Source organism: Xyrauchen texanus, chromosome 43 (assembly GCF_025860055.1).
Source record: "Xyrauchen texanus isolate HMW12.3.18 chromosome 43, RBS_HiC_50CHRs, whole genome shotgun sequence".
Lineage (NCBI taxonomy): Eukaryota > Metazoa > Chordata > Actinopteri > Cypriniformes > Catostomidae > Xyrauchen > Xyrauchen texanus.
The window spans coordinates 9459732-9483397 of NC_068318.1; the positions used below are offsets into that span (position 1 = coordinate 9459732).

General features: G+C 37.6%; 1 protein-coding gene across 1 annotated transcript; it reads right to left on the reverse strand.

Annotated features, from left to right (window-relative positions):
- Nucleotides 1-5832: 5832 nt before the first annotated feature.
- On the reverse strand, nt 5833-21430 carry urm1 (ubiquitin related modifier 1). The gene is made up of 6 exons (XM_052116502.1): nt 21317-21430; nt 14158-14228; nt 8129-8210; nt 6817-6865; nt 6241-6366; nt 5833-6124 (listed from the first exon to the last, which is right to left on the reverse strand). Exons 1-5 carry the CDS (start codon nt 21349-21351, stop codon nt 6298-6300), a joined length of 306 nt encoding a protein of 101 aa, XP_051972462.1. The 5' UTR covers nt 21352-21430; the 3' UTR covers nt 5833-6124; nt 6241-6297.
- Between the last annotated feature and the right edge of the window lie 2236 nt (nt 21431-23666).

Below are 23666 nucleotides of genomic sequence, written 5' to 3' on the forward strand. Positions count from 1 at the left end.
CCCATGGTGTTATTCAAATTCAGTACCAAGCGAAGATCATCCCCATTCCCTCTCGCCGCTCGTCGTGGCAACACCGGTATTGTTACGGGAGCCTGAGAAAAGCCTTCATATGAACGTGATAGTCCGTGCCAGCATAAGAACCGTCCCATCAAGGCATAACTGAGGGCGTGCGGACTCTTCGAGCGACCCAAAAGCGATCCCTCCTTCTTGCGTTTGACCATTTTCTCCGCGTGCATTAGTGAGGATACAGCGAGCGCGCGGACACATCACGCACAGGAGCCTTCCTTTCTCATTTCATCACCATACTGTTGTGCCAAGCGTTTTTTCTGAAATATCATCATACTATGGGCAACAAAAGTATCGATAAGGGTCGACTGGAAACGGGTTTTCGTAGTTTTTCTGTCTTCACCAATATAAGAAGATGCAACGCTTGAATTCGCCTGATGACGAAAGGTGGAACTACAAGGATGTGCGCCCGTACAGGTGCAGACATGGCGAAGAGCTGGCTTCTTTTAACAAGCTGGACTTTATAAAACTGCTTGATTTTAATTTTATTTAGGCCTATTTATTTTTCCTAAAAGTGTTTCTTGTTCTAATGTGGTGAGGTGAAGTTCTGCATTTTGTCTTTAGCGGTTTATACAGAATGTTAGAAGGCGCATTGAAAGCGATTGAAACTTTTAACCCTGTTTTCTTCACGTTTGGATAAGCTTTTTTAAAAAAGGATGACTCAGTCAACAAAGTGCATTGAAATTAAGATTAAAATTTGTAGTTTAGAACGTGTTTACGAAAAAGAAAAAAAAAAGAAGAAAAAAATATATGTTTATTTTATAAGACGAAAGAGAAACATTGTAGCTTGTTTTAATCAAGCAAATAGGCTACGAAGATTTCTTCGTCAATCCTGGGGTCAAATTTTGTGAATTACTGTCAGTAAATCTATTTATTCCATTGCAACAAATAACGCTATACATTTTTACATTTCTACACATTTAAAAGCAAAACACGGACAGAAATTCGGAGTGTTGGAAATGCGAAAGCATTTGAACGCAGACTTAAGAGCAATACACTTATTTTTATTCATTTTCTTTGGTGAAGAATCTACGAATAGGCCCCAAGACCCACAGGGACACATCAGTAGATGGCAGTTTCTAAACGTGTTAGTTTCTGGTTTAGCCCTGCAATAATCTCCAAAGAGCATTGTAAGTATATTGAGACCAAACTGTCTTTAGAATCCCAGAGATTGATTGTCCAAACGCAATTCTTGTATAATGTACTTTAAATCCAAGAATTGTGCCTGGACATCTGTTGCTGGAGATTCAAACATCTTCGTTCTGGAGGACGTATAGGCCCTGCTCTCCTACTGCAAGCTAAATAGTCGTTTTCTTAAAGTTTCACTGAAGGTAAGATGCTCGTTATGATTTAGGAACTATAGTTTTACCAATTGTGCATATTAAATTGACCTTCGTTTTAAGAGTGGAAAATAATGCAATGCAATAAAATAATCATGCAAACACGTTTGTTTGATGCATCTGCATCCTTGGTTATGTTCGTTTGGGAAATCTAATACATGTTATATTTGGCTGAAAAAAAAGTGTGTATTTTAAAAATTGCATCTGTTATTTAAATACTATTGTATGTATATATATATATATATATATATATATATATATATATATATATATATATATATATATATATATATATATATATATTATTTTCCATAAAAATTGCATTGACTGCAAAACTTCTCACAACATGTTGTGTTTATGACAGTAGCTATTTGTGCTTTTCTTGTTTTGCATAGTAGATGAATAAAAAGTCACGCTGATTATAAAAGCATGGTGGGAAAGTGCTTTGAGCATGCTTGAGTTTCTTATTCACCGAGACTGCCATCTTTTGCCCAAAGCTGCATGGTGAAGGACTCCATAAGTGAACTAAAACGCCATTTATTGCATTAACTGTTTTTAGTCGCATTATTGCTTACATCACGGCAGAGAATGTTTTGGTGGAGACGCTGCCTTTATTTCAAATTAATTTAGCACTGCCTTTATTTCATTGTGATTAAGCTATACGTTTCTACGCACATTGAAGGCCTTTACCAAAACGCAGGGTCAGGCAAAAAAGTGTGTGTGTGTGTGTGTGTGGCATCTGACACTCACCATTTAAATCTGAAAGTATTTTTTAGGCGATTCTTATATGTCTTTAAAAGTATTTTAAGGAAGAGGCAACTGTCGGAAAACGTTCCATTCCATTTCAGACAGTCGACTGATTATTGTTACTATCGTGTCCCACTTGCTGAATCAATAAATTGCTAATTACACTACAAAGCAGTTTCAGTGACGTTTTTGACAATGAAAGACACGACAAAAATACAGAGAATTGAAATTTATTTGGATATTTGGAAGACCGACTTAAAGGCGACCAAGGGTAATTCAGCTTTTGCACCTGTGCCACGTGTGATTGTGATATTCAAGAATAATAATAAAATTGTATTCATTTATTCATAAACTTTATTTGTCCAAAAACGTTTGTAGATTGTGGTTACTATAGTAACATATATGTCCACTAGTTGACATTTTTTCATCATTTGCACGCAAAGTAAATAAGAAGAAAAAAAAAAGAGGACCCTCGTAACTTAAAAAAATATTAGACTAACAAATTCCAGTTTGACTTTCTTGTCAAAACCAAGAACAGATCGTGTAGGGCCTATTGTTGCTAAATTGTGTCTTATATGTGGCTACATTTCTAAAGGGAAAAAGTAGGTGTGGAAAGTAGCCTATTTTGATGACATTTCGGCTGCAAAATGATAGCTAAGCTAAAAATGCTATTGCCTTTCCTGTCGATGGCGCACTTCTAACGGTTCTCGTCAACCGACCGTTAGCTGCGTTGGATGCAAAACCTCCAAACAAATATAAACCATAAGAGCAAAAATTCTCTTGTAGGGCCTATTTTAAATCAATGCTACCATAATGCACGGGTGGAATCATGACGGGTAGAAGGATAACCTACATGTAGCCTATAGTAGCATTTTGCTTAGGTTTCTGTCATAGGCCCGGACTAGGCTAAGCGTCGACGCAAAATATTATTTATCATGTAGGCCTATTAAAGCATAAGCTTTAATGTAAAGAATCAACGGGATTTTTTTATATTTACTACGAGTTTCAAATGAATCAAGAAAATCAAGAAAGAAATCAGTTACATTGACAAGTGGTTGACATCTTTAATAATTTAGTGAAGCCCTTTGCTCTGTAAAATTACCATTCCCGTGTTGTCCTAATTATTTATTTATTTATGTTCACATGGCCTGTGGCAAGATGTTACGCTCATGGCTAACACATTCAACACTTGGGGGATATCAACTTTACAGAGGCTTGTTTGCCCCGTAGACCTTTTGTGGGCGTGTTGTCACACACTCTGGGTAAGTTGTCACTGCGGAATCCGCCATCAAACAGCCCATTATAGGATTTTCAGCAGAAATTTAAACTGAAAACCTTTGTGAAGTACAAAACAATTCTGGAATCATCGAAAATGTAAACAATAAACAATTTAATACAAAATCAAACTTGTTTTGGCAATACAATATTTTAATTAATAAATTGTAGTACACATGAAGACTTTAACATTTAAAACACTTGTGACAACTTGCCCCTACCTGACACAAAGCCTAAATACCCTTGTCCTGAGAACACAGTTCAACCTTTCGTTTAAAATGTATCTTTATTATCCTATATGGGCTGACTCTTGCATGCTTTGATTATTTTATGCGTTTACTCAGCTGAAACACATTTTAGATGACGTAGAAAAAATAGGTGTTTGAAATCAACAAACACATCACTTCTAGAGAAAATACACATGTATGTTAATTGGACTTGAAACCTTACAATTACTGAGATTTAGCCCTTGTAACAGTTTCCCCGTTTGACAACTAGCCCCGGTCTTCCTTGTAAATAAGATCTATGCTTTATATAAAGTGCAGTATTCGTAGCTCGCATGTTTCTGATTAGAGATTATATTTGTTTACTCTATTAATTGATATTAGGCTATGATGTGTCTTAAAATATGGCAATGTATGCTAAACAAATATATAGCCTATAAGGTTTTCACTAATATAAAAAGTCAATTAGCCTATTATATATAGGCCTATAGGCCTACGTAACATAAAAAAAAAAAAAAAAAAAAAATGGCCGTTTTCACACATGTAACATATTTTCCCAAAGACTAGAATTTTAATATGTATGAACATGTTATATGTTGAACATATATGCTATATATATATATATATATATATATATATATATATATATATATATATATATATATATATATATATATATATATATATATATATATATATATGTGGCCATATATCACATTTATGTATGGGATATAAGTCTTTTTGTATAAAAGAGTTTCAATACGATGGGATAACCTACTAAATCAAAATCAGATGTCTTATAAGAAAAAAATACGAATCTTACAGGACCATTGCAAATATAATACAACCGACAGTGAATGCCTATTCAAATCTAGCTATAAATAAATACATTTGCAATACATCAAACCAAATAGTAAAACTATTAAATTTGAGGTAAAATCTTACCACATCTCCATGTCCACTAGCCAGCATACATACTACAGAAATTGCTTTTAGACGAAATTGTAGGTTACATTTAGAGACATACACTAAACCTTGCATCAGTAATTTAGCTGAACTAGTGGAATTAGAACTAAAATATTTAGGGTATGTATGTATATATATATATATATATATATATATATATATATATATATATATATATATATATATATATATATATACAAATGTGTGTGTCTGTAAATGTAACCTACAATTTCGTCTAAAAGCAATTTCTGTAGTATGTATGCTGGCTAGTGGACATGGAGATGTGGTAAGATTTTACCTCAAATTTAATAGTTTTACTATTTGGTTTGATTTATTGCAAATGTATTTATTTATAGCTAGATTTGAATAGGCATTCACTGTCGGTTGTATTATATTTTGCATCACATTTTATATATATATATATATATATATATATATATATATATATATATATATATATCATAAAAGGAAAACCCTATGTTATATACATCCATAAAATCAATGTATAAGCGAAAATAATGAGCCTGTTTAAATCTCAGTACTTTTATAATAAAGCACACATTTAAAATGAATCCGACTCCAGCCCTCCCAACAGTTTACACTCCAGGAAAAGCATGTTTACCCGTTTTACCCCCCTTTCACCCCGTTCTTGTAACACACATATTTCTCTCGACATCATTAGCATCTGTATTAGTGTTACTATTATCATACGGGTTTCCGTTGCAAATCGAGTCTTCAGGCTGGAGAGATTTGTGCTCGCTCAGCGCTCGACCTCCCGCCGTCATCCTATAATTTATTCTAATGTATATTTCTATAGGTGGGAAATATAAGCGAATCAAACACCAACATAAAAGGTATTGCAGCATTTCAGAGAAAAGTGACATTCTTTTTGAAACACTTGAAGATGATAAGTCGTCCAAAACAAAAAAACAGTCCTATTTTTCGTTTATGTATACAAACAGTAGGCCTACATATAGCAGTATATAAGCGCAGCTTATTCACATGAATCCAAAATATTAAAAAAATGCTTGCTACAAATATGAAACATTACAGCAAGATGGATTGCATTTAAAGAGATGTCTTATATATATATATATATATATATATATATATTTGTATAATTTATTTTTTAAAAGGTATACATTTTTTTTATTTGCATTTGAATGCATTTCCCCCACAAAATATATTTCATATCAAAAGAATATAATGACATTTTTTTTAATAGATATTTATTCATCCAAAACAAAACTAGCAAAAGTCTTACAAAGTAAACATACAATGTATGGCTTTTTAATGCATCGAAAGAAAACAAATTAAAATTATAATGGAGCCATTTGACATGGGGCATCCACCACGTCTCCAGAGAATCCATCTGGACACTGGCTAGACAGAGAGTGACCTTCCTAATGAGCTGGTGCTCCCATCGTAACCCCGCCATGCTCCTGTAAGGTGCAGGGGACAGCAAACAGGCCAGCCGCAGCCAGATTCCCGATGACGATACATTTTCTTGGATTTAAAAGCAGAATAAGTCAGTGTCTTTTCACTGGATTGATGGAAAAGTCGACGGTCAGAATTGAAATCAGCAAATGAAACCATTGTTGATAGATCATTAGATATTTTACCTTTTGAAGGGTGCAGGGGCTCCTGTATGGTGATGGTAGTGCTTCTTTAAGAGTCAGTTAACCTCCATGAAGTGTGGAGATAAATACAACATTATCCTGGTCCTGAAGCTGGTACTCCAGTTCTCCCTGCAAAGGACATAGGTGGACATGCGCGCACACACAACACATGGTAGTGGAGTAAATGTCAAACCTGGTTAACCAAGAACATCTTTCATAACATTTATAACACATACGCACACAGAACAGTATATATTTAATGTTTACTGTAGAAACAAATAGAAAGACTGGACTCATTTGAAGAGACTCTGGACTTTAAATCAACAATTGATTTGCTGATTTCAGTCATCATTGACAGTTGTCGAGACATTGACTTTTTCAATTGATTGTGTTTCTTTAAATTACGCTCTGATGCCAATACACTTTTTCCTGAAAGAACTGCCAAGCACAACCTTTATGTACACTAGATGAATGGAGGAGCTGATACTAAACCTAAAATGAGCATGTCATTAAAACAGAGAATGGAGGGAGTGATTGAGGATGTACACCCCCCACCCCCCACCCCACACACACACTTACCATCAGTTCCCAGTCTGCGTCGTTAATCAATACAAGAATACCGGGTCTACTGTGAAGAGAAAAAAAAAAGAGCTCATGTAAGTGATGTGGGCTACACTGAGACATGACAGTAACGCAGCTCTCTGATAATATAATGCAAACCGTTTACACACAATGAAAATTGCCAGTCCTGCTGTTTCTCAAAGACCCTTGCATCTGCCTCTCTTGTACAAACATACAATATACAGTATGTATATATATATATACCTATGTGTGTGTGTGTATATATATATATTATTTTATTTTTTTCTCCACGGTATATAAAGAATAATCATAAGAAATGTTTTGTATTATTGAAATGTAATCCATTTAACTGACTACTAAGATAGGTGAACGGATGGTCCCCATTGCTAAATAGTCTATGGTCAGGTTTATAGACCAGGAAAGTGTACCCTGTTTACTGCAGTTACCCACAGCAGATATTTTCTTCACTTTACAACAAGGTTGCATTCATTAACATAAATTAAAGGAATATTCCAGGTTCAATAAAAGTTAAGTGCAGTTGACAGCACGTGGCACGCCTATTACCTCAAAATGTTAAAACAGCATTTTACATGCCCTACAGTAACCTTGATATCTAAATTTAATTTTTTTAAAGAAAAGGAGGGACGAATCGAAATGATATATTTTTGGTAATCAACATTATGCCACAAATGCTGTCGATTGAGCATAACTTGTACTGAACCTGGAATATTCCTGAACAAAAAATTATTTTGCAGCATTTATTGATCTTGGTTAATGTTAGTTTCTACATCCACCATTTTTTTTTTTTTTTTACATTAGTTCATCAATTATGAACTAACATGAACAAAAGTATTAACACAAAACCAATTAACCACATTAACCAAGATTAATATATGCTCTAAAATATTGTCTATTGTTAGTTCATAATACCTAATGCATTAACTAATGTTAACGAATAGAAACTCACTGTTAAGTGTTACTAAATATAATCACATCAGGAAAAAATAATTTTCAACCACTGTTGTCTTTGCTAAGTGAGCAAGATTGAAAAGCAAACCGTACTAATTCCAAGCAGACCACTCACATGCTTGAACTTACAAATAAATGTCTTATGAAAATGTATGCATTTTAATGCATCTGTTGCATTAAAAAAGGAAGTATTTAATCTGTAAAACACACTGCACATGGGAACGCTGTGCGATTCTACCTCCTTGGCCTCACAGCGAATCTATAGAGTACATGCATGTTTGCCTAAGCATCATCCTGCATTGGTAATGTATTTACTGTGCATCTGTGTGTGTGTACTTACACAGTGTCGCCCTGCATAAAGAGCTCGGGGCGCTCCTTCAGCATGTTCCCTCGGATCCATGCAAGCAGCTGCTTCATGTCCCCTGTAAGAGCACCACAGAGGTCAAAGGTTACAGGTCAGAGTTCAGCGAGCCAGCCCTTCGGTCGATGTGACGCGACAGAGCCTCGAATGGGAAGCGGGGGGCTTAATATAAGGCATATCAAGAAAAACTCGGCCACTGTCACTTTCAAATGCAGCATTGAAAATTTTGCAGTGATGCCGATTAAATTCAGATTCGTAATCAGACTGTAGCCGTACCAATCTGATAGCCTTAATCAGGTAAATGTGACTATATAGGTATGTTTTACACTATGGAAGGATAGCACATAAAAGCAGTCTTAATATCTATAAAGGAGGAGGGCGTTGATGATTGATGGATATAAACCCAACGCGCCCATGTTGAAATTCAAATTAAATCTAGGATGTCTGCAACTGCATGCCCTCCCCCACAAAAACAAAATGTACTAGAAAGCCAACATTTGTAACCTTATGGTAAGCAACAGAGTTACCTTTTCGAAATGTTTCCCAAATATCTGAATGTTATTTCAAATACTTTTTAGAGATATACTACATAAACCACTAAAAATATCACAACCTGAAATCATGCAAATATAATCTAATCACAGCTATTGGTTGCTATTTCACTCAGGCAAGGGTAAAGTTTAGACTTCAAGATGTGTGTTGTGTTCTGTGATAAATCTAGTATATGATAATTCATGTTAATTGCTTTATATCAGTGCATGTGTGTGAGCACTGAAGCTCTACTGCCCAACATGGCGGAAAAGTCAGTATATCTCTGGTCCAACATCAACATTGTATCATCAGCGTCCATGTCTGGTTCATACCAGTTTTCTGCTCAGAGGGGTGGCGGTGACAAGACAGAGAAAGAGCAAGAAAGGGAGAGAGTGTCATGGGCAAAAAAAGAGAGCATTTTGTTTTCTTTGATTTGGGGAGGAGCTTAAATTCATTGTTTGTGAGTTTGCTTTGTTCAGCATTGTTCAAATGACAGAGACTGAAGAATGTTTGTGCGCTCTACAAACGCCAAATTCTTGGAGCTCACAAATTCTTCCATATGAAGAGCTATTGCTTTTATCGGAAATGTGACATCACAGACTGAGCTTTAAAACACGTCAAAAATAGTGTCCGCCCACCCTATCCAAACAAATGCGAACACTCATCGGCGCAAATTCTAGTAAAAATATCCAAACATGCATATAGATTTAGCTGTGCCGATTACAAAATCCAGTGCAGTTGCTCAATCTGTGTGAAATCTAGAAAAAGCATTGCAACAATCTTTGTGACTAACCTGAATCGTTAAAAAATAATTAGGATGCAAATAGAATCATATGGTTGTAATGCAATCCCAATCTTGTTAATTTTACATCCTCCAGCAATATTTGATACATAGGAGTATTAAAGAATAGCTGGCACTATATGTGTAGGTGTTTGCTCTTATGCATGTCAACATATATCTTGGCTCTATATCCCATAAGAAATGTTTTTTCAATAAAGGATCCATTAACAATAGCATTTGGCAACATTTAATGCTGAACGTCATCCTTTCCATTTCTGTGCACAGTACCCATCCTGATCTGAGCAACGGGGAGGGACATTATGTCTCAGGTGGGCGATGGTGACTAACATTGGGGGGTGCCAGAGAACCTAGGAGCAGGAACAGGGGTTGCGTTAACCGAAAATTCTCTGTCATTCACTATTTGTTAACACATTGACAAATAATTCCAAATGCTTTCCATCATTTTGACAGATAGAAAAGTAACGAGAAAACTATTTTAACCTAGTGCATAAGTTCTGAGTTCATTCCATCTCACACACACTCTCACTCCTGCTGTGTGCGTGTGTGCGCATTCTGTGCCCTGTCTATTGCCTGGTATTAAAGATGCATTTCTGGCGATCCTATCACAAGTGGACAGGCACTTAGCCATTTAGCCTAAACCTGGTAATATGCATCACTTTTGACCACTTGCATTCAGATTTTGAGTGGAGGGCCTCTGATTTCATGACTGTATAAATTAATCATTATGTGGGTTACTGCATGATAATAAAGTGCAAAAAGAACAAAAAGCAAGCACAAAATAAGCAGCACATAGTTTCTGCCAGTTATACGTGCATTTACTCTAAGGGCAAACATTACTTTTAGAGCAGAAGTGTCAGTCATTTCAATTATGCGCTTTTTCACGTTTTATGATCAGACGGTTATTTCCTTTTAAAGCAGCATGTAACCTACAACATTTTAAAATCTTGTTTTAGCACAGTGACTGGCAGATTAAACTTTCACCCTAGAACTCCTTGGTGTTACCACTCTCGCTTGAGGTATCAAAAACTTGATTGGATTGAGGATACATGATGACCAGCGGATAATTTGCGATTACAGTTGCAACAGCCATTCTGCTACAATTAACTGGCTATGCTAGCTTCTGTAATTAGACCAGGACAAATAATAAGCAATAGGATGAAAGAGGAGGGCAAATGGGAGCAGGCTACACAATACTTTCAACTAGAACTGAAGCTTTTAGAGATGTCAGCACCAATGCGTGCAAGTCTGTGAGTATGCGAGTGGGTGGCATGCTTCTCCGAGAGAGGCAGAGGTCGAGAAACAGAGGCTGTTTCAGGTTAATTGGATCGCTGTCAGCCCCTTCAGTTGTGTAACGATCGCTCTACCTTGCAGCTCGGCTAGCCTGCAATCCTGCACCTATAAAAAAGAGTGATGCTTGCCTCAGTGATGCGCTACCGCAATTAATATCGACTAGCACCAAAAGCAGGGCGCAAAAAACAGATGTGATCACTTTCAACCAAATCATCTCATTGCTTGGGGGGGGGGACTTGAAAACAGTGAATTGAAAGTCGACTGCTTCATTTTCTCAAACAAAAGGTGGTTTGTGTGGGCCAGGCGCAAAGAGCGAAGGGTCAACAAGACGCCCCATGCCTTCGTCGCCCCCTTTTCTTGTTTGGCGAATAGGACTGGAGAAGTTGCAGTGAGGTAGGAAAAGGAAAGATACCATGCGTGGGGCAGGAGGGAGGGGGCAGGAGTGCCTGCGTCACTGCAGACAGTTGCATGCTGGGATATATGCTGCTTGGGAGGGTGATGCCATTTGCGAATCATAGTGCCTGGCTAGCACTCTCCTTTTCCTTTCTACGAACATGATGGTCATCATTATCTGTGGGTGGGAGGGAATTAAGTCATTCATCTTGCTTGGGATATGAGGGTTGGCATTTCTATGACGATCATGTGTGTGTCTGGGGGCTCAGTACTACTCATCAATCACAAAGAGGGGTCTGGACCAGAAGACAGCAAACTTAGGAGGGATTAGTGTTGAATGTCAGTGTCATCCTTTGCAAACCTAGCTAGCCATCCGTGACATACTCAAATCATGCCCACAAACAAACATTGGGACTATAGGCTTCAAAGGTGCTCCAAGGTCAACCTCTGGGCCCCGTTGAGGTCTCGGTGGCTACATTCTCTCCTGCCGTCCACTTTTGTGGGCAGGTTGTCGTGGATACTCCAGAACGACAGAGACTGACCCTTCTCTTGTTTGCCGAGGTTTGTGGAGGTTAGCAAGGCCACCACAGCACAAACATATGAGAATGTTCCCAACCTTCGAGCTGGGTAGGGGATGCAAAAATGTATACTAACATATTTGGTCAGAATTTCTAGTCCCGTTCTAAACAACACAGACCACAAGCAGCGGAAATATTCAGAAGAATAATTAAGTCACTGTCTACGTTCCTGGCCTATGCTAGTGCCAGGAAACTACAAGCAGCAGGACACTACATAAATCTAAACCAACCCTGCCAGTTCCTAGATATATCTGAAGAAAAGATACTTTTCTACCACTGAAAAAACTAAAAGTAAAGTTTACATTGTGGCTTGTTTTAATTACTTAACTATTTGCTAGTTAAGGTAAAGATGACCAAAGTTATATGACCCATCATTGGCCAATGACTAAATATATTTGGATGAAATTGACCCTCAATGTTTCTCAGTGGTACAAAATATAGTGACTGAATGCTAATTGCTAACATTACATTTACATTTATGCATTTGGCAGACGCTTTTATCCAAAGTGATTTACAGTGCACTTATTACAGGGACAATCCCCCCGGAACAACCTGGAATAAGTTTCTTGCTCAAGGACACAATGGTGGTGGCTGTGGGGATCGAACCAATGACCTTCTGATTACCAGTTATGTGCTTTAGTCCAATACGCCACCACCAATGCCAAAAATTGGTCCAGCTTTTCTTTATTCAGTCAATTTAATAATAACAAATGAGATGATTATGCACCATTCTGCTCTCTAGATATCAACATTGCTATCCCATTTGAAAATTGTATTGGTCACCACATCGGTTGACCACTTATCCTACACCAGAAAAATTATCTGCAATTCTTCCAGATACTTCTTAGCATGTGCATGGTATAGATATCTTGCATCGCCAATCTACTGTATCTTTTCTGCTAATGACTCTAGAATGACTTGTGTTCCAATCCAGAGATGCCAGAGAACACGTCACCCACTCTCTGGTTAAATAGAGGGGGGAAATGCCAGTGCTACCCCATAACCAAACATCCCACCACTTTCACCCTGAAGTCCCACCAGGAAGCTGGAGGAATGCAAGGTGGGAGTGAGGCATTTGTAGTGTCAGGCATCCCAAAAAATTACTACACACAAAAAGGACTTAGTGCTTTGTAACAATTGTCCCTCCCTCCTTTACTAGCCCTCCATTCTCCATACCATTCCTGTGACCCCAGCACTGGGCATAAAAGATCCATCAACAGTATCACTGGCTGCATTTACAAGTGAAAGGGGCCCAATAATGGAGCAGTTAGGGGAAGAATGGCTGGGAGCAGGGAGGCTCACAGATGTTGGTTGTGGTTGAGGGGGAGGTGGGATGCCTCGAGAAGGGGCTCAAGCTCCATTGTTGCAGAGAGAGGGGTGGAAAGTAAAAAAACTCTATTTGTGATGGGAGGCCGGCACTGATTCGCCATTGGCCCAACATCAGGGTGAAACAAGACTGCCTGCAAGAAAAGGAGTCCAGGGAAGCGTGTGAACCAGTGCTTGGATAGGTCAAGGGAGGGAGAGAGGTGAATGGAAAAAGTACATCAGGCAGAGGAACAGCAGAAAAAAGATATATGGAGAAAGAGCCACATAATTTGGTATGATGTGTGTATCTTTTTTTCTGTGGAAATAGAGAAAAGGAACCCTTTAGTTCCAGCAGGGCAAAAGGCCAATAAGTGAATCCCACACCCTGATTCTAGGGCAATTCTAGCGGAAAGGGTGGAGAAATTTGGAGCTTATTAAGTCATCAGTATTGTATATGGTAAGGCACTGGTTTGTCATGTTAAAAGATCCAAACTTATGAAGTTTGGCAGAAATTTCCCAAAATATTAAGCAAACTCACAAGACCATCTGGGCATTATAAACGTTACAATATACTCTTAAAACAAAAAATTATAATTCTGCAAAAGTTTACATATATATTTAGTGGTGCTTGCCCATGCAAAACTTGCAACCACAATGCTAGGGTTTTATGAGTGGTTGCCAGGGCATTGCTGTGAGGTTTGTTATGGTGTTCTGAGTGATTGTTAGCACATTGCTATGCGGTTGCTAGGGTGGCGTGAGTGGTTGCTAAGGCATTACTATGTGGTTGCTTTGATTCAGGTCATAAGAGCACACCTCCAAGCCTTAATTCTGCTCCCTGGATTTGGCAAGGGCCCCTCCTTTAAGTCTATTGGATTTTATAATCCGCCAAGCAACAAAGTCCCGGAGTTTAGAAAAGTAAAAGCATAGTAACAAGCGGCATGACTTGAAGTATCATTCATCCTCATAGCACAATTGGTGCAGGACTAGTAATGCATTGAAGTGCTTAAGGTTAGTGATTTGTTCAAATCTCTAACAGTAAGTAATTGTGATGCTTGCCTTAGCAAACACCATTTACAACACACATGTAAACTACATTGTTATATACTCACAGGGATCTGATTGGCTGGGGAGTGTCACATGATGATTCTTGACTCCGTCAAACAGAAGTTCAGCTCCTCCCCTACAAAAATGGGAATGCACACAAATCAGTAAATTCCCCTTACAGCTCAAACTTCTATACTGTACAAAAATACCTATCATATTAATGTTTGAGTAATTTCCTCCCATTTACAAAATGATCTCACAATATTCTTCATGCAGTTTTAATTTCCAGAAGCATAATACACACAAAACATATTTATTCAATAGCAAAAAAGGAATCCATTTGTTTATTGTCTTTAACATCATACACATTTAACAACAGATGTGATTGTCACAGAGATAAAAAAGACCATTAGATGCTTTTAAGCAGGGCAGTATAGCATCCAGTTTAAAAGGATTTAAAACTACAGCATAAGTGTCAAAGAAGTTACCTGTAAATGAGCAGAACTAATTAGGATTATCCAAAGAAAAGATCTCCCGCTCTCCTGCCCATAATCCTAATCCTACCTATCCTATAAAAGTATGCAAGACCACCCCATCTCCCTCTGTTTGCTCAACCATTCAATCATTAGAGGGACAATAGGCATGTGACTACTAGTAAATAGGGATGCAGGATAATATTGGCACATAATAGGAATCAGCTGATAAAAGCTTACAAATTCATTATTGGCATCTGCCCTCTATGAAAAATGTTGCCGATATGCCTTGCCAATAAGATGACTTGTTGATTATGCACTGGCGACAACTCAAATTTGGTAAGGAATGCTAGTAATAAGATCATGTCAGCGGTGTGGACTTACATTACATTAAGCGAGACTGTGAGCAAAGTTGCTATTTGCAATAACAGCAAATCATCAGTCATGCAAGGAAGAGCCAATCCACACTCCAACACCACAAATTTAATAACGCATCTTAAGAATCATCATCCTGATCATTATGACCTTTTTATGAAGCGAAAAGAAAAACCAGCAGCAGCGAAAACTCGTCAGGAGCATCTTCTGCAGTGATTTGAAAAGGCAAAAAAAAAAATTCTAAATCAGCAGCGACCACCCAAAGGTGAAAGCTCTCAACAAAATATTATTGAAATGACTGCTCTTGCTAATCAACTCTTTAGCATGGTGGAAGATGTAGGCTTTCAGAGATTTATTTACAACTTAGAGCTACGGTATGCTGTGCCTAGCCATATACTTTTCAGACGTGGCCCTACCTGAACTGTATAGTGTCATCTATGTCCACATAGTGAAGCTCCACGCTGAGCTCACTTCTGTGAGCTTTACAATGGATATCTGGACTTCAAGTGTTAGTCCCTGTCAGAGCCTCACTGCCCAGTGGATTGACAAGGATTTAATTCTTAAAAAGGCGATTCTGCACAAGGCTCTCACACAGCAGCAATGATTATGTCCGCATTTGAAGGGATGATTGAGAAGTGGAAAATCCCTAAAGAGAAGTTGCATGTAGTGCTACAAGACAATGCACAAAACATGACAAAAAAACGAGGAGTTTGGTGTTCCAAGTTTACCATGCATGGCACAAACGCTGCCAACATGAACGTGTCCTATCGCAACACAGAATTGCAGATGTTGTGGCCTTAGGAAGGAGAATGGTGGGGCATTTCAGGCATTCACAACTTGCATGCAGTCACCTACAAGGGATATGGAAGGAGCTTGGGATGCCAATAAGACGACTTCACCAAGATGTCGCAACTAGGTGGAATTCAACGTTTTACATGATGCAAAGCTTGGTCAAGCAGAAGAGGGCACTAGGTGCATATGCCGCTGAATTTGAACTTCCAGCATCTTTGACGGCAAATCAATGGGGAATTCTTGAAAATATAATCACACCACTTGCCTCATTTGAGCAGCTGACCAGAGAAATCCGTTCTGTGGGGGCTTCTGCAGCTGATGTGATTCCTGCTGTTATGGCCCTGACAGCCAAAAGTACCCTACTGAAAGCAGTCAGTGATCGATTCAATGGTTATAGAGTGATTTTTATGTCATTGCAAAAGGGGCAGGTGGTAGAAGTCTGAGAACATTTTAGAATTTAGTATAATTTTTTTGACCACTTTGTTATTTTGATTATATTTTCATTTAGTTTAAAGTGTAATTTGAATTTAGAAATATTTTTAAACTTTGCACATGTCATAATAGCGCTGCACTTAGTGCTCTTAAAATAGAGCCAAGTGTGTATATTTAAGGCTGTGAACTGGCCACATTCACTTCCAGTGGCTTACTTTAAGTTTTTGCTTTTTGTTTTTGAAATAAACAAGAGACGATTCAAAATATTTTTTTGTGGTTAGCAACATTATGCTACAAATGCTGTCAATTGAGCTTAACTTGTATTGAGCCTGAAACATTTCTGGAAACACAGAGCATCCAAATCAGAGAGATTAAACCAAATGTTCCATTGTGAATCAAAATACCCCACTAAACATATATTGTAAATACAGTATAATTGTTTTTTACGCATAACCTTTTTAGACATCACTTGATGGTTATATAGGTGTTCTTTGATGTACCATGCACAACTTAAGTCAGAAGTTTACATACACTTAAGGTTGAAGTCTTTAAAAAACTTTTTTTTTTTTTTTCCACTCCACAGATTTAGTATTAGCAAACTAGTTTTGGCAAGTCAACTTTGTGCATGACACGAGTAATTTTTCCAACAGTTGTTTACAAACAGATTGTTTCACTTTTAATTGACTATATTACAATTACAGTGGGTCAAAAGTTTACATACACCAAGCTAACTGTCTTTAAGCAGCTTGGAAAATTGAATACAGAAAATGGAAACAGAAAATATCTTAAGCCTTTAGACAATTAGCTTCTGATAGGAGGTGTGCTGAATTGGATGTGTACCCGTGGATGTATTGTAAGGCCTACCTTCAAACTCAGTGCCTCTTTGCTTGACATCATGGGAAAATAAAACAAAATTGTGGACCTCCACAAATCTGGTTCATCCTTGGGTGCAATTTCCAAATGCCTGAAGGTACCACGTTCATCTGTACAAACAATAGTATGCAAGTATATACACCATGGGACCATGCAGCCATCATACTGCTCAGAAAGCGGTCACATTCGGTCTCCTAGAGATGTGCAAATCAATCCCAGAACAACAGCAAAGGACCTTGAAGGATACTGGAGGAAACAGGTAGACAAGCATCTATATCCACAGTAAAAGAAGTAATATATCGACATAACCTGAAAGGCTGCTCAGCAAGGAAGAAGCCACTGCTCCAAACCACCATTAAAAAGCCAGACTACAGTTTGCAAGTGCACATGGGGACAAAGATCTTACTTTTTGGAGAAATATCCTCTGGTCTAAATAAACAAAAAGTTCTGTTATGTTTGGAGGAAAAAGGTTGAGGCTTGAAAGCTGAAGAACACCATCCTTACTGCAATCATGTTGTAGCAGTGCTTTGCTGCAGGAGGGACTGGTGCACGTCAAAAAATAGTTGGCATCATGAGGAAGGAAAATTACGTGGATATATTTCAAGACATCAGCCAGGAAATTAAAGCTTGGTCGCAAATGGGTCTTCCAAATGTACATTGACCCCAAGCATCCCTCCAAAGTTGTGGCAAAATGGCTTAAGGACAACAAAGTCAAGGTAATGAAGTGAACATCACAAAGCCCTGACCTCAATCTGATAGAAAATTTGTGGACAAGGATGTCGAGCAAGGAGGCATACAAACCCGACACCGTTACACCAGTTCTGCCAGGAGGAATGGGCCAAATTTCTAGCAACTTATTGTGAGAAGCTTGTGGAAAGCTACCCAAAATGTTTGACACAAGTTAAACAATTTAAAGGCAATGCTACCAAATGATAAAGTGTTTGTAAACTTCTGTCCCACTGGGAATGTGTGTCCCGGAGGGAGGGAAGCTCAACTCCAATGATGTTTCTGGCAGTTGGCACCACCCTTTGCTGGGCTTTGAGGTTGAGGGCAGCACTCTTTCCATACCAGGCAGTGATGCAGCCAGTAAGGATGCTCTCTACAGTGCTGGTGTAGAACCGTGTGAGTATGCGTTGGTTCATTCCAAACTTCCTCAGCTGTCTCAGGAAGAAGAGGCGCTGGTGAGCCTTCTTCACAACGGCCTCAGTGTGGACGGACCATGTGAGTTCCTCAGTGATGTGGACACTGAGGAACTTGAAGCTGCTGACTCTCTCCACCGGTGCTCCATTGATGGAGATGGAGCTGTGTTCTCTGTCTTTTCTCCTGAAGTCCACCACAAGCTCCTTGGTCTTACTGACGTTGAGGGAGAGGTTGTGCTCCTGGCTCCTTGTGCATGGTTTTCATGCTCGAAAACCCTCCAATGTGGCTGAACTAAGCAGTTCAGCAAAGAAGAGTGGTCCAAAATTCCACCACAGAGCTGTGGAAGACTGACCTCAAGTTAGCGGTAGCATTTGGTTGCAGTTGTTGCTGCTACAGGTGGCACAATCAGCTATTGAGTTTAAGGGGGCAGTTCGTTTTTCACATGGATTAGGTGTTAGATAACTTTTTTGTTTCAATAATAATAAAAAATATCTGAAAAATGTATTTTGTGTTTACTCAGGTTGTCTTTGTTTTATATGTCATTTGAAAAATGTTGTATGAAAAATACACAAAAACAGAAGAAATCAAGATAGGGGCAAACATTTTTCCACAGTACTGAATATCAAAATACCTTGGTATTACTACCTAATACCATCACTGTACTAATTGTCAAACGATATTGGGTTTTCAATATGTGATGTCATTATCTAGACAGCAATGTGGCTGATATTATTCCTGTGAATTTGTGCAGATCAACAACAAAAAAAGACAAGACATTTTTCAATATTATTTTAGGCTTTACTTGCAACAAAGTTAAGTAGTTTTTAATAAAAGCAAATGAGAAGCGATAAAGAACTTTGTAAGTATGATAGATGGTCCTTGAAAGAGAAAAAAAGACTGATAAGGAGGAACATGAAGTCAGAGTTGGACTCATGTAGCAGGTGCAGGCCCAATAAAGACCACTCACATCTCCTGGAGAATGCCCAGTTGTCCTCCAGATCGCCAGGCCTGGCACACTGCCTGTACTCTAGCAGTACAGAGAGAAGCCAGCCTGTGTGCCAGCCTCAGAAAGGCCACTCACAAACACCACCACCTCTGTCCATGGACAGTCACATAGGACTCTGTTAGGACTTAAAAGCAGTGAGGTCTTTGACCGAGTGCCAAATGCAAAATTATTCTGCAACTGATGAACTCTGGCCAAGATTTGTTTTGAGATGCTCTCTCTTTCCCACTCTGATGCAATCTGCTCTCCCTGCAATCTCTCTGTCATTCAATTGCTATGTTCGGAATTGCATATAATAAGTCAAAATATGTAAAAAAAAATCGGACAGTGCTGAGGAAGTAATCCACAGTTTTTAGATTACGTTACTCACCTTGAGTAATTTAATGGAATACATTACAAATGCCAATTTACAGCATGTATTCTGTAATCTGTAGTGGAATACATTTTAAAAGTAACACTCACAACCCTTTCCGTTATTTACCATATGCTGCACATAACATCCGTATATCTCTTTGAAACATGTCTGACTGGGGTCACGTAAACACAACAGAGCCTAATTATACATTATTATCCTTAACGCCATCTAGTCAACTAGTCAAACAACCGGCAAACTAGTCGCCTATGAAATTTTTAAATTTTGCACATCCCTTGCAGTTTAAAAACTATGAACAATGTGCAAATGTTCTGTAAACATGGATTATTTAGAGAACCTAAATTTGCCAAAACATGCAGTATACATCAGAGCGCACTACACGAAACAATGTACTCAACCTCACATATCTAGTGGTATGAATAAACCAGAAATAATCAGCCTCTATTATGCCTCACGTTTTGATCTAATTAATGGATAATGTGTACTGTTTCACATACTGATTTAATGTACACTGAGAAATAAGTAGTAAACAGTATGCTAGTATTCTATTACAAACACAGGCTGTTTCTCCACAGAAACACAGAGAACAGCAGGTAGCGCACATGCTCCGACACACTGAGCTGTAGCGCTTCAGCCGCTGACTGAAGTTCAAATCCAGCTCGCAACATTTCCTGATCCCATTTTCTGTCTCTGCCAAACATTTCCTCTATAAAAGCAGCCAAAAATAATATAAAACTTAAAAGTCCAAGAATACACATTTGTCTATCAGTTTAACCATTCAAAGTAACCATTCGAGTAATTATACATAATGTTTTATGAAATGACATGTATATCTGGGTCAAGAATACAATATTAAAGGAATATTCCGGGCTCAGTACAAGTTAAACTCAGTCGACGGTATTGGTTGCAATGTTGATTACCACAAACATTTATTTTTACTCACCCTTCCTTTTCTAAAATAAAAAAAGAAAATTTGTGGGGGGTTATAAAGCATTCTATTTTAATAAAAGCACATTCATTCATCTGTTAAAACACATAGTATTATTTGAGCTATAAATTTGATTACAATTTTTTTATTTTTACAGTCATATTGGGGTTTGTGGACATTACATTGTCATGGCAACACAGTTGAAAAATCAGCTTTAACTTTATACAGAAAAGCTTAACAAGTGATGTTATAACACTAAAGTCATGTTTATACAAATATCATTTATGTATTGTGGCTATATAAAAATAAAAAATAAAAGTGGGTGGAAAAATGCCCCCCCTAAAGTTACAAAAAGTGCCTCATTGTAACCAAGATTTTTGCTTTTTTTTTTTTTAAAGGAGGGATGAGTCCAAAAATTTATTTTTGTGGTAAAAAATCCATTATGAAACAAATTCTGTTGATTGAGCTAAACTTGTACTGATCCAGAATATTCCTTTAAGAAAAAAGTTCAGATTTAATACAGAAGAATAAAATCCAGGAGAACTCATTATGGGGGTAAATTTGCCCCGTGCCCCAGCAGATCCAGCAGCTCCATTAAAGGAAATATCTTAAATATATATTATAATATGAAATTTTATAAAATATATATATATATAAAAGACAGCTATACTGTCGTCATTGACGTTACAGATTTTATTAGCCAGGTATCAACGATAAAGTTTCCGTCGAAACATCAAGTTGGTTTAAAGAGCTGTCAAACATCAAGAATATTGATGTAGAAGAGATAACACGCAGAAAAAGTTGCTACTTTATGAATAAAGTAATTAATACAAACCCGAACTCCAGGTGGAGAGCTAAGGGCGCTGCCATGTTGCAGTTAAACCCGGAACTAATCTAGCATCTTCTCGGCTTTCCCTAGAAGGTAACACCTAGGCATCCTAAATATCGCGAGAGTATCATTCGCTTTGCCTAAGGTTAGGTTTAGGGTTAGATTTAGTGGTAGATTAAGGGTATTTTTAGGTATAGCTATGGGGTTTCGGTAAGAATCTAAATAAACAGTGTGTGAACGTCGCATTATGGCTCTCGCGAGACTTTAGGTAAATGGGTGGTTACCTTCGACAGACACTACCGTCTTCTCCAGGACCCACTGAAAAGTCCTCGCCTTCTTTTTCCATTCAATTAATGAATCCAATTAATTTTAAATGAAATTCCATTATATAATTTTTTTAATATTTAAATGCGTCAGCACTAAATTGCTGATAGTTTAGAAAATACTTTGTTGTGCTGCTGCTCTTTTCGAGGCAGTCTGGAATTAAATTAGTATTTAATGGTGATGTTTATTTAAATGTTTGAATAATTGCATGATAACAATAATGCATTTTCTTTTACATTATATCATAAAGTTGTCTCTATCTCTGCATGAAAGTGGAAAGGGACAGTGTTGTCATGTATGGTGAAGTGATGCAGTGGTCCCCAACCCCCTCGGCTGTGACAGGTACGTTCGGACTAGAAGCAGATTGAATTGCAAATCTTCTGCCTTCTGTTGCCATCCGAGGCTGAACTGGCTCTTTGCAGCCGACCATTCATGTGATAATTTAAAATCTGATTTAGGGGGGTCACACAAGAGGACACTCAGGACTGACTCCCAAAAAGAGTTGAGTACACAGTATGCAAAACATCAGTTTTAAGTGGGCATTAAAACTGTATCAAATATGAGCACTTGATTTAGAAGACAAAGTGCCAAAGCACCAAGACATGTAATCCAGTCACTTCACATGTACTTAGCTGTTCAGAACACGACAGGCTGTGCATGTACAAGTGGAATTGCTGTAAATAAATCAGCTTCCATAAAACAAGAGAGAAAGAAGGACATACATTCACCACTACAAAACTAAAGAAGATTGTACAACTACTGTAAGCTGTATAAAAATTGAGTTGCACCTGTTTTTCATACCATTTAAAATGGCAAGTCACTGCTTTTCTCGATTGCTTTAACACTATTTCTGTGGCAGGGAGTGCATTTTCAGAACAGTAATGTCAAACTCAAAGCCCTCTTGTTTTGAAATAAATACATAAAAAAAACACTTTGCCCACAAATAGCCCAGAGGCATGCAAAAAGTATTTTCAAAAGATTGAAAAGCAAATAATAAAGTCACATAATATAATACTGCGGTTGAACAGCAGATTCACCTTGAACTCCCATGTATTTTTGTTTTTAAGATTGCATTTGGCTTTCAAACTCAGAGCAACTATTCCCATGTAGAAAGACATTTTCCCCTGGGAAAGACAGAAAGGCAATGTATCTTCTGTGATCAAGTTAGCAAGCTTTTAAATGGGTAGTTCATTGACACAAAATGTCTAACTAATGTCTATAATGAATATAACTATAATATAACTATAGTCTAACTGTAATAAAAAAAAAAACTTACAAGGTTCAAATATATATTAATGTATAATGAATTGTGTATATTTTAGTCTGGTCACCATTTCATTTTTAAGTTGTTCACCATTTTAAATATCCATTTCACCTGCACTAGTTCATTTTAAATGTGTGCAAGCTCATTTTAGTTAAAATATTCCAAATAATATCTCAGTTAATATTATGTCATGTAACTGTATGCAAAAGTATTATAAAATAATTAGCAAAATGCTTTTTAAATTCTCTTATAATTTTCTCACCCTAATGCCATCCCAGATGTGTATGACTTTCTTTCTTCTGCAGAACACAAATTAAGGGTTTTAGAAGAATATATCAGCTCTGTTGGTCCATAACTAAGCGAAAGTGGCAAGAATGTTTAAGCTCTAAATAGCACATAAAGGCAGCATAAAAGTAAGCCATTCTACTTCAGTGGTATAATCCATGTCTTCTGAAGAAATATGATAGGTGTGGGTGAGAAACAGTTTAACATTTATGTCCTTTTTAATATAAATCTCCTCTTTCACTTTCACATTTGTCTTTTTTTTTTGTTGTTGTGATGATTTACATTCTTAATACATATCGCCACCTACTGGGCAAGGAGGAGAATTTATAGTAAAAAGGACTTAACTATCGATCTGTTTCTCACCCACATCTATTACACCATTTCAGAACACATGGATTTAACCACTGGAGTTGTATGGATTATTTTATGCTGCCTTTATGTGCTTTTTGGAGCTTCAAAGTTTTGGTCACCATTCACTTATAT

What these genes read in the sequence shown, in the direction of transcription:
- urm1 (XM_052116502.1), bottom strand. Translation starts at nt 21,351, where the DNA reads ATGGCAGCGCCCTTAGCTCTCCACCTGGAGTTCGG. An exon ending in CCCCAGCCAATCAGATCCCT is followed by an intron (nt 8,211 to 14,157) that starts GTGAGTATATAA and finishes GTGCTCTTACAG; the next exon opens with GGGACATGAAGCAGCTGCTT. An exon ending in ACGCAGACTGGGAACTGATG is followed by an intron (nt 6,367 to 6,816) that starts GTAAGTGTGTGT and finishes TGTCCTTTGCAG; the next exon opens with GGAGAACTGGAGTACCAGCT.